The following is a 12,345-nucleotide window of genomic DNA, read 5'->3' on the forward strand; positions in this document are numbered from 1 at the left end:
AATAGACCCAAAACAAACTAAAACAGTGCGAAAATAATTACAAAGGGTAAAAAATTAGTCAAATAAGTGACCCGGTTCTCTCCAGGGGCCACACAAGGCGATTACAGAAACAAAAGGAGCACAAATAAATGCAAACATATCTGAACCCCCACTTAGAAATAGCTACAACCATTGGGAAGAGGCTGAGGGGGTAGAAGCACTATTCAAGTCCAAATCCAGGACTGTTGAAGAGAGAGGCACCAACACCAAATCAGTTACAAAAATCTCCACTAAATGTTTAAACCAATATAAATCAAGGAGACAATAACCCACAAAAACACAAATACAAATAAAACTAAGAAAATACAACAAGAAAGCAACAAAAAAAAAACCAGAAAACAGTAGAAACGACCAAGAAACGGAGTGGGCAGTCACTGGCCGACGCGTGTACACGCACCGGTGAATGAGATCCACGCGCCGACGTGTGGTGGTCAGATCAGGCCAGAGAAGGCGACATTAGGAATTTGAGAGGCCAGCCGATCACAATGGACTGACAAGTGCAGGGGGAAATTGACCGAAAAGAACAGATCTAGTTTCAAAAAAACTAGATCTAAAAGCCTAACAAGTTTTGAGGTGACGATGAGTGGCGCAGCACAGAGGCGGACAAACGGCGGAGGAATGAAGGCAGAGCGGAGAGGATTAAGGAAGCTGGAGCTCCTGGTCTGGTTGCAAAGCACAACAACAAAAACTAAAAAAGAAAACAACAAAAACAAGAAAAAAAAAAGATCAAAGAAGAGGGAGGAGATATGGAGTTCTCCATATCTCCTCCCTGGAAAACCTTGGTAAGGAGGTGGCTACTCTCATCAGGGAGATGGAAAGAAAAACCTAGGTTTTCAAAAAATAAATTCTAGAGATAATGATTACAACAGAACAAGTTTTATCAATAAAATTTTCATTCATCTGAGATTCAGGCATAAGTAACACACGTGCTAAAACAAGTTTAACAAACCAAACCGAGTTTATATTATTCACAAACTTAAATCAACCCAAATCAAATTTATGAAGTTTGACTCATTTCATGTTCAAGCAATAATTGTTGTTCAAGCTCAACCCATTTATTATGCGAACAAAGTAGCTTATACGAGATGAGCTCCAACGGTTCATAACATTACATATATACACACTCTAAAACAAGTTTATCGCACCAAATCAAGTTTACAAAAGCATTGTTTATGAGCTTAAACTAAACCAAACCAAGTTTATCTGAATTTGGCTCGCTTGAGCTCGGCTCAATTATTAAACAAACCAAGCTCAAACTATTCATAAACAATTCTATTTATTTACAGCCCTAAGATACTATAAACAAATGGCAGCATCTACGCAATGCGATGCAATTAGTTTGAAAACTGTAAATGCTATAATTCAAACCAAATAGGGGCTGAATTAAATTAAAAGGTTCCTCATGCATCGATGTTATGATATACAACTTGTTTGAAAACTGAAAATCCACAAATTCAAACCAAAAATATAAAATAACAAGGCTCAAGCTAATTCTCTGTTGGCAATGACAAAAAGTGACCAAAGCTATTAACGACATAGATTGAGCCCCAAGATATAAATATCTGAGGTATCAACTAATGATTCTATCTGTTTCTATTGTTAAGGTTTCTCATCTTGCTTGCACTTAGTGGCGCTTCCCGCCACCACCCTTCTTCTTACCTCCATTCTTCTTTCCACCTCCCTTCTTTTTCCCTTTATAAGTGACCACATGGGTACCAGAATCCCTCTCTCTAGATGGAGTTGGATGTAGCAAATGCTTTACATCAAGTACACCATTTCTAAAATGACCTTCAGATGCTCTCAAAATCCTGTCCTCAGGCTTGCGCCTCCCCACTGATCTTTTAGCATTACCACCACGCTTGCCTCCAAATTGTCCAAGAATCAAACGCTAAAAGAGCTACAACAGTTAGTGAAACTACAAAAGCTTTTGCCAGTCAGATGAAGTAAAGATAAAGAGGGTGATGAAAGAAATCAATCACCTCTTGTAGCATTTTCTCCTCTCTTTCCTTCCGTTTCTTCATCATTGGCCGTGCTACACTTAGGGTTAGTCTCTGCTTCTTAGGAGGCTGTTTCAGGGATAAGCACAGATTTAGGACGTTTTAAATGAATACAAACAGCCGCAGTAAATGAAAATAGAGCTCACTGCGTGTCCCGGCAGCTTGCCTGTTGCCAACAAAATATAGGTAAAAGTGAACATAAAAGAAGGACAAAGAGTACTTACCTTCCCACCTAGATCAACCACCTTCCTGTTCTCATATTCTTTTCTCTCTTTCCAAGTCATATGCGAGGAGCCTGGAAAGTTGCATTACCTTCCATTAGATCATATGCAAATTTAAAAATGATAATTGACAAAAGAAAAATAATAATTATAATAAGAAAGTTGAGTTACAAACTACCCCAATAGAAATCTTAATATTGCTGGCTTGAGTGGAATCTTAACTGAACCACGGAGAGAGAACTACTATATTGAAATAACCAACATTTCTTCTAACCTCTCTAATAAAACAAAAATATATTTTCACAAGCATGAAGCGTTATCTAAGACGCAAAGGCAGAGTCAATCCAAAGAGGCCATATGGAAAGCCATCCCTAATTTACTTATGTGGAGCATTTGGAGAGAAAGAAATCGATGACTTTTTGAAGACCATGAGTCTAATATGTTACAACTAAAATCCCTCTTCTTGAGTTCTCTTTTAGATTGGGTTGTTTCTTTTGTTCCTAATTTCTCTTCCCCTTGTCTTGTAGATCTTGTTAACTTTTTAGATTTTCGACCTCATTAGGGTTGTTACTTTCTTGTATGCTTTTCGTGTACTCGAGCTTTTCTTCTTCATCAATAAAAAATTATTCATAAAAAATTAAAAACATAGAAGCACATGCAGAAACATATAGCAGTGACCAAAAAACCAAGCCTAATCCCACATGGCTAAAATGTCTTTAAACTCTTCTCGTCAAAATTTTAGCAATCCATGCCATCAAAGCAGCCACAAATTAAAAAGCAAAACCCCATCATAGTCCTTCCAAAATATCGATTGCCAACATATAAGTAACTTGAGCTTTATCTATTCAAGACAACCTTAGGGTATTAAGATTTTGTCAAACCACAGTAATTTTCAGGAGGAGAAAAAGATGTCCACTGCCTTCCCACTCCACACATTATGGAAACATCTACGGATAGGACAATATGACAGTGCTTAACAATCTTCTGATACTAATTGATTTTTCAAACATTATACATTTCTGTGAAATGTCCTCTCCAGTATTTAAATTTGGTCCCATATTAATCTGTTCAACTGATAAATACAATGATGAAAAAAAGTTAAATTGACAAGCACAAATAACTTTTTTTCCAAACAGGTCTATGCCTTTGAGGCAATTTCTATCTTATCCTAGATGGACCAAACACTGCAAAAAGAGAGAGCTTCCACAAGGACAACCCCAAAAGCCTCACCAGCAAGCCCATCCAACGGCAACGTCACACAAAAGACTAGGGCATAACATTTTTATGATAATATATATGGCTGCATTGAGTCTGTAATTTAATAGTTCTATGAATTCTGTTGTATGAACACTTCTAAAAACCCTGATATTCCAAATTCAATTATACTACGCATATAAGAGTTCCGCAAAAATATCTATATCAACTTCATGATATCAATTTCAAGTATTTCACAAGAAAAGAAAATGCCTCAGACAAAAATTTTGATGCTAAGAAAAGATAAATATTATGCAGGAGCAAGGACTTTATTCACCGACTTAAAACCAATTTTAGTCCATGGAAAATAATATCTTCGAAGTTCCTGTCATGCAGAAACAAAAAGCTCAAAATCATATCCAATGCAGGAAATTTATTTATTTATTTTTAATTTTCCTATATAAAACATCAAAAGCAGTAAATCAAATGCATATGACGCAGGAAAAATTGTGGATTATATAAGAATCAGATTCTTCTACCCCAAAACTTAAGACAATCACACTTCCATATTTCAAGTGCCCAATTTCTCCAACCATAACACAATTCATAAACTAATCTGTACATGTTCTTAAAAGTTCTTAGCCCATTAAATCCTATCGTGTCCATATGTAATTAGCTCTTAAGACTATTATCATAATTCGATAAATAAGGCCAAAACGGAGACACCTCCAAATAGCATTGACCCATCAATCAAAACACATCTTTAAACACTTGGTAAGCAAAAACAATCACCCCCCACTTCATGATCTTAAGCTAAAAGGCAAACACTGATTATGAAACCCCCATTACATGCATATCTTAAGCTAAATTGCTGCAAAAAATTAAAAGGGTCAATTATAACAAGCAAATTATGAAACAACAAAGTAAGTAATTATAAGTGCAAGAAAATTACTGAAATGCTCAATGTCCTTCATGATCTTCTTGAAGTCCATTTCCTCATCCTTGTCATCCGTAGGGTCCGTCGAGGGTCCTTCTCTGTCGGCTTCTTTCTTCTTCATGTACATTCTTTCTTGTGTAGGCTCAACTTTCTTCTTCTCATACAATCTTTCTTGTGTAGTTTCAACTTTCTTCTTCTTGTACATTCTTTCTTGTGTAGGTTCAAAGCCGACTACAAAGAAACCAAGTAAAAGGGAATTTGACCTAATCGAAAGTCAGAACAGTGTGTGTAGAGAGAGAGAGAGAGAGAGAGGTATGTATGGTTACCTGCGCAAAGAACTGAGTTTGACGGTGTGGGGGGCGGGGGTGGACAGTGAGAACTGAAAATAAAAAAGACCTACGAGCGATTAAACAGGAAAATTTATGTTTAGTAAAAAGACCTACGAGTGATTAAACAATCCCAAGTCATCGACAGTACATGTCTCGTTTGTAAAATCTCAGTATAGGCATGCATGTATGCTGTTAAGTCGGTATACAAGTGCAATTCTAAGTATACATGAGTAACTAGGTAACATGGTATGCGTCAAATGCTATGCATAAGCTAATGCAACCGTGTGCATGACTTCCCTATAACTAAATTACATGATATACTCTCTGTAACTGTGTTAATTACATGATGATGCAGTCTTAGCATGAGAATCTATATAAAAAAATAAAAAATTAAAAGCAATAATTTTCACATTCAATACAAGAACCTACAAAAAACCCCAGATTGGTCATTGACACCAAGGTATAAATTAGAGATGCTCACTCAAAATCCCTAAATTCAACCGAAATCAGCAAAATAATCTAATGGGTACATCGAAAATTATCAATTTCATCAACACGTAGACACCCATTCATATATTAATTCAAAACACAGTATCACCAACTGATTTCGTGAATGCTCAAGGGGGATTTCGGTTTTCACCCGATATTTCCAATATCAACAGAAAATCTACAACATTATCGTATAGGTTTATCAAACTACAAACTTCTTGATTATCATCCAATATTCGTCACCCACAGCATCACTGATTGGTTCTCGAAGCAAGACAAGAGGAAGAAATTTAAGAGAGAGAGAGAGAGAGAGAGAGAGAGAGAGAGAGAGAGAGAAACAGTAACGACGGGGAGAGACAGACGCACGCGTACGCACGAGAGGAAGAGATAGACAGTAGAAGAGGGAGGAGGAGAGGAATACCTGATGTCTTGGATTTTCCTTTCTCTGGAGTTTGGAAGTTTCAGTCGTGTGTTACTCTCTGCTTTAGTTCTGGGTTATAGGAAAGAATAATGATAAAGGAACAACAATGACCCAACTTCTCTCCTACGTGGCACCTTGCGTGGCCGGAGTGAGAGAGACAGGAGCGAGAGAGACCGTGCTGCGCCGGTGGCCGGAGAACTCGCGTGAGAGAGAGGGTGAGCGAGGGAGGGAGAGCAGCGGGAGAGGGAGAGCATTAGCCTATTAGGTTTCCGAAAAGTTTTTGTAATTCGGGGAAAACACGGTACCAGGAGTGTATTAGATTTCCCTTTCTTTTTTTTTTCAATTTTTTTTTTTTTTTTTTATTTTTTTTTAAAGGTGCCAATTAGGAGAGAAGTTGGGTCACATTGGCCCGCGTATAGCAATATGGTCACACTTAGTGTTCATAAAATTTTCATTGGACGTCTTTGATTTTTGTATGCTTAACTCATCTTGTGCTTTGTTATCGCCTATACTTTCAATAGGTAGTAAATTTTCATCATCATCAATATAATTGAAACTCAACATGCTTCTTAATAAAGTTATAAAAAGTCATAAACGCCACCACGATTTTCACTTGTTTATCATAAGAAAAATTTGGTATGGAATGCAATAACTTCCTTAATTAGTACCCCAAATATCCTATTATACTTGGAACAGGATCCTCCACAGTCTATTATGGATTGGAGAATATCCAGTTCATGAATAGGAATTCTTCTTAGAAATCCTATGGCCACAAATAGGACATATATCCCACTAATAAAAATAATAATAAAATATTATTTTAAATTTTTTTTTAAAAAAAAAAATAAGCAAAAAAAAGAAGCCACCTCATTTTGGGTAGGGGTGACCTGGGCCACCCCACTGGCCACCCCCATCTCCAGCAATACTGCCTGGAGCCACCCCCTGCTATTATTAGATGGATTCGGGCCACCTCTTTTGCAAGATGCAAAAAGCTACTAACCATCAGCCAAATTCCCTACCCAAATGGAGGTGGTCTTTATTTTTTCCTTTTATTTTTTTTTATTAATTTTTTATTTATTTAAAATAATATTTTATTATTATTTTCATTAATGGGATATGTGTCTCATTTGTGACCATAAGATTTCTAATAAAAAATTTTAGTCATGAACTGAATATTCTCCAATTCCATAATGGATTAGAGAGATCCTGTTCCATTGTACTTGGAGCATCACAGTTATGATTTCATTCCTTGATTATGCATTTTAATTGGCTTAGAGCATGTATATTAATGCTTTGATAGTCAGAGTTGTTGGTTTTCCAAGTGTATTCCCTCGTCATTTTAATGTTTATATATAGGGATATTCTCTTTTGCATTCTACAAGCCATCTCCTCTATTTAACCTCTCTTTTTTTTTTTTCTTTTTTTTTTCGAAAAAATCAAATTGTTAAAGTGAAGAGATGGTGGGGAGATGGTTTGTAGAATGCATTGTAGCATTCCTCTTATATATATAATTTTTCTTTTTCACTATTTTTAAAAAATTATTTATGTCAGGAACATAAATGTGTTTTTATTTCATTTATGCTATCTTTTAGACATAAACACTAATAAAAGTCTGAATTAAAAATATCCCAAGCACAAATCTAAATTAAATTCAACAAATTGCAATATGAAGTCTCAAGGGTCGGGGTATAATTTTCCTAAAAATAGATGGTAAAAAAAAGTGGAATGAATTACATAAGAGATTAATACTTCAAATAAGATAGAATGCCATAAAAAATATCATTATTAGCTGTGACATATTAATTGAACTTCATCCTCTAAACAAAATTAAGGTTCATTGGACATTTTCTAAATTTAAGTTTTCAATTATGTCAATACATTTTCTAAGCAATGACTTTGCCTCCCCATTCTTCTCCACCTCAAGCTGATGAAGAAGCTCATCCTTAAACCCTACATCTATCGAATGCACTGAAGGAAGACATTTGAACAGGTTGGTGATTTCCAGAAGGCACTCTGAAGCAGTGATGTGAACCTAAATTTGGGAACATGGGAATCAGGAAATGCATAAACAGATGAAACATTAGTAAATTTGGAAACATGGGAAATGGTCCCGAATCCTTTGAAAAATGAAGGTCAAAACTAGGACAATTATTGTGCCAATTGAATAAGAAGGGGCAAATATATGCCAATTCAGAAATTACTCCTACTTAGATACTGACAATATCCACAAAGCTGAATTATATGAATGTATGTGCCACAGATTTTTAGAAACTTTGGAATCTATGAATTTGTGTGTTATGAGATCATTATATAAACATGTTTAGCAAGTTGGTACTTGTTTTGCATGTTTGACAAACATTGTTCAAAAGGGAAAAATTTTAGGAAAAAGAAAACATGGAGGAATACCATTAAATTAGTAAAATGAAAAGAATTTCACCTGAATCTCATTATCAAAATTAAAGACTGCATATGTATGTAGTGCAAGAACCGACCAATACAGAGACATATTAGAGAATCTGTTTGATGTAAAAAGATAATGATATTGCCATGTGATCAGAGGAAGGAATTCTGAATGCATGTCTTTAAAGCTACATACTAATGTTTTTAAACATGCAAGTCTATAAAAATCAAAATAATAGCTGCTGCCTTTTTTATTTTATTTTTCTTTTCTTTTCCTGAAAAACCATGCTGACTTCATCTTTAGGATCAGTTTCCTCATGTTTCTGATGTTTTACTTGAAAGCCAAGCAAGAGATAAGGTGCACCTGGAGTTTCTATGCTCCAAGGTTTTCCCCAAATAAACATTAACTAGAACAAAAGATGGCGTGCATTGACAAACCAAATGAGGAAATTGAAGTCATACCTGCGCAATCTTTACTGTGTTTATGCATTGAACTATCTCAGGTGACACCATGTGAAACAACTGAGGACAAGTACATAAATTGGTGCTCAGATAAGTCACAGAAATATTAAATATATATGACAAATAAAACGGACTCTGATTACCTCCTGAACTAGAGAAGTTAAGTTGGCATGAAGGGAAGTTCCCTGGGAGTCATCCAAGGCCTTGCTGAGTCTTGAGCAAAGTTCTTTGATTGATGAAAATGCCGTTGTTTTGACTGCCCATGATAGTTTCATACATGAAGGCACTACACTTTTCGTGACTAACGCAAAGGAAAGAGAAAAAAAGGCAAGGAGGATACCTGTCCATGGAGAGCTAGGCGACAAGGAAGTTATGAAGACATGCATTAAGTTCTTCTGCTGTTCAAGAATGTCATTTATATGTGCCACATGGATGCAAGATGTCACGCAGTCCAATATTTTCTCATGTGGAACAGACACATCTTTGATTTCATCCGATTCTGCAGACAAGCAAGTTTATGCTCAGACTACCAGCTTATACAGCCAATATACTCAAGTTCACATTTTGTAAAGTGAATGCTAGCCACAGAGCAGAAGAGATTTTGGCTGATTAAAAGGGGTTGGATTGAAGTGGTAGCATCCCTGTCTCCTATACCAGGAAGGCAATTCCGAGACAGTTATAAACCTGCTGACCCGGTAAAGCTAGGTAACATGTTACAAACCTGCCGCAACATGTTATAACAAGGTTCAAACCCATTCATCAAGTGACAGCAGAAGAATTGACAATGAGAAACATGCACGCTGGATATTAGATAATTTAAGAAGAAACTTTTTTTTTTTTTTTTTTTTTAATAACAAAAAACCCCTGTAAGGCAGGGCCACTTCGTGAATCCACCCCTGTTAGGCAAACTTCGGACCCGTGTAAAGCTCCCCCTCCTCACAGATCGGATAATACTCCAATTTCACCGGCGGGCTGACCCCAAAGAGTTGTTTGCATTTAAGGGGATTCAAACCTTAGACCTCATGGACTACCACAAAGGCCAAGGCTCTTACTACTAGAGCCAACCCCTTGGGGTTTTGTAAGAAGAAACTTATTCAACAGTTAACGACCATTTCCTCTACTTCAATTTAATCTGACAGATGCATGGTTAATACATAACACAGTAGTTCCAACAAGACTAAATAGTCCAGGAAAAATGAATTCAGTAAGCCAAAACCATCACATGCATCACTGCTGCAACTCCACGCACCCAGAAGAAAAAGAAAGATATGAATTTAAGTTAAATCACAAAATCTGGAATTACAACCTAAAACAATATAAATATACTAATAGGTGACAAAATCTTGATTATCTCCCTACTGAACAAAAAGGAAACTGCAAGAAGATCATGGTACTGCAAGACAGACTCATTGCAAGGACCTCATCAAGATTTGACCTGGTGCTTTGACATCTTCATATGTTAGCACCTTTACGAAGTAACTATTAGATAATGCTCTAAACATACATAAACCAGAGATGTTCATTGTCTATTTATAGGTAGCTACTCACTTTGTTTGGATTGAGAAAAGTAAGAAGAGAATTGGAGTGGCGATAAATTTTAAAGCCTCTTGTTTGGAGCAATTGGGGAGAAAAGATACAGGGGAGAAAAATAAGAGAGAACTTTTCACGGGGCACACTCTTCACTTGTCGCAAAGTGGAAAGATGTGACGAGAAGTGTGTACCATTGCTTCATTTTCCAATTCCCAAAGTTCACCCAATTCATCCAGACGAGAAAGAGGCAAGAAAGTCACTCTTTAGCTCACATCTCACAGCTGCCTCCCTAGTTTTCTACCTTCTCTATCACACTTTTTGCTTGTCCATTAGCCAAAGAAATAGAAAGAGATTTATTCATGCCAGCTACAGAAGCCCAAGCTCATGACAATATCTATGAGACATTAAGTCACGTTGGTAAAGATGAAAGATGGATACCATGATTCTGCTAAAATATGTCCATGTCCTAGAACCAAAAACTTATAGGCAGGAAACTTGCGGCAATGATCAGATATCATATCATTAACACCTCAGAAGCCAATTGCCATATCCTTCAAACCTCCTAAGGAACAGCCACAAATCAGAGGAACTCAATGCCTTGGGGTTAAGCATGTGCACTGCAATTCGCTCAAAAGGGAAGATACAGGAAACTTGCATGACTTCTCTCTCTCTCTCTCTCTCTCGCTCTCTCGCTAAATTTATGTAATGAGCAAATGAACTTTTACCAACCAGTTCACTTAATGTACAAATATAAATCTTAAGACAGGAATAAAATTCTAGTATCTGGATGAAAAAATAATCAAGTAACAACCTGTTTTTGCAGTATCACTTGCCAAAGGTGCTTGCCCAGACTTATTGATAGAGGCCAAATTGCACATATCGAATAACAAAGGAAAAACCGCGTTGAAAAACTCAGGAAGACCAAAGGCTTTAATAACCTGGAAACAAATACAGGAAGGAAAATTTGTTTATCTTTGTCAAATAGAAAAAGAAAAGAAAAGACAGACGTTGAATCTCAACTTAAACATTAGGATACAAACTCAAAAAAGTAGTTACTTCATCAATTACCATGAGGGCATATCCCCAAACCCTATGATACAGCTAAAGCAAAGCCAAGAGTTCAAGAATAAATATGGGACAGTGACACCGATAGATCAGTAAAACATATAGAGAATAGTTACACCTGACCTCCTGTAAGCTAATGTACATTCAAGTAATGGCTTTGATATCAGCTGTAAATATTTAAACGTTACAAGTTTAAAATACGGGGTTGGTCCTAATCCAATCTGTTATGGGAAATATTATAATGAATTAGAGGAATACCAATTCTAATTCGAATTTGTCAAAAATCACACATCTGATCGAAGAATTCAATTTGATCATGTAAGAAGTTAGTTATTTCTTCTCACTTTAAGAGAGAGACAGAGGTATGAAGCAATACAAATCAATTCATAGTTTTATAATTATGACTGATTAATTTCTTACATTTACAAATAAATATTGTTACTTTAATATTACAGACAAACATCCTGGAACTATTATGATTTGATAATATAATGAACAGAATTGGTCCTTTAAAAGGTTGCAAATTTCAAGGTTATCAACTCAGTCAACTCAACTAAGCATTGAATCCAACTAGTTAGGGTTCAGTACAAATATTTTGTCGCCATTTAGATGGTCATCACAGAATATCAAAACTAATATGGGGCCTGCAGTATATTTTTTTTTCTTCAACATTTTGGATTCTGATATTACTTACAGATGTGGGGTCCTATGCAAAAGAATATATCCAAATTTATGTCCAATATATGTTGATGGTTTAGAAATAATTCAGTAAAAAATGTTATGCACTAGTACACATTTCTACAAAGGACCGCAGGACCACAAAGAACTATAGGTAAGGAACCAGAACTCATTGAAACTTGCTTCAGCATGAAGTCGCACATGTAAATGCAATTGAAGAATGTTAAAAAATTTACTTGGAATAAAAATGCTAAAAGGTTTCAATGTTTAATTTTCCAGAAAAGAAAAAGGGAAGCATTCTGTGGACATATTACAGCAACCATTATAAAATACTAACCTGTTCAAGACAGGAGAAAGCGGCTTCACGATATTTCTTCACCTTTTTGGAGCATGCAGAAGATACCAAACTCAAAATTGCATTAGGACTGCTGGGATCACCAGCGGAGATCGCTTTATGGCAAGATGCAGAGAGAGTACCTAACGCATATAATAGAGCATCCTTCCCCTGTCACATTTAAAAGTATTGGATCTCAATAATGGCAAAATAGGGTAAAATAAAAACAGATACTACACTGACAATATA

General features: G+C 36.1%; 2 protein-coding genes across 3 annotated transcripts in view; both read right to left on the reverse strand.

Moving 5' to 3' along the window:
* Positions 1-1,400: 1,400 nt before the first annotated feature.
* On the reverse strand, positions 1,401-5,916 carry LOC132164751 (uncharacterized). Of its 2 annotated transcripts, none has more exons than XM_059575307.1 (6): positions 5,628-5,916; positions 4,715-4,767; positions 4,404-4,619; positions 2,261-2,331; positions 2,019-2,105; positions 1,401-1,927 (listed from the first exon to the last, which is right to left on the reverse strand). In XM_059575307.1, exons 3-6 carry the CDS (start codon positions 4,591-4,593, stop codon positions 1,664-1,666), a joined length of 612 nt encoding a protein of 203 aa, XP_059431290.1. In that variant the 5' UTR covers positions 4,594-4,619; positions 4,715-4,767; positions 5,628-5,916; the 3' UTR covers positions 1,401-1,663. The 2 variants fall into 2 exon arrangements, with proteins under 2 accessions (XP_059431290.1, XP_059431289.1); XM_059575306.1 differs by having other exon boundaries at positions 4,715-4,784.
* A 1,422-nt stretch (positions 5,917-7,338) lies between these two features.
* Positions 7,339-12,345, reverse strand: part of LOC132163226 (uncharacterized) — a 41,801-nt gene continuing 36,794 nt past the window's right edge. Inside the window, 6 exon segments of the mRNA XM_059573434.1 lie at positions 7,339-7,659; positions 8,490-8,549; positions 8,633-8,745; positions 8,830-8,988; positions 10,831-10,957; positions 12,100-12,267. Of these exon segments, the coding sequence (XP_059429417.1) occupies positions 7,462-7,659; positions 8,490-8,549; positions 8,633-8,745; positions 8,830-8,988; positions 10,831-10,957; positions 12,100-12,267 (825 nt within the window). The 3' untranslated portion in view covers positions 7,339-7,461.

The sequence above is a fragment of the Corylus avellana genome, chromosome ca10, assembly GCF_901000735.1.
Source record: "Corylus avellana chromosome ca10, CavTom2PMs-1.0".
Lineage (NCBI taxonomy): Eukaryota > Viridiplantae > Streptophyta > Magnoliopsida > Fagales > Betulaceae > Corylus > Corylus avellana.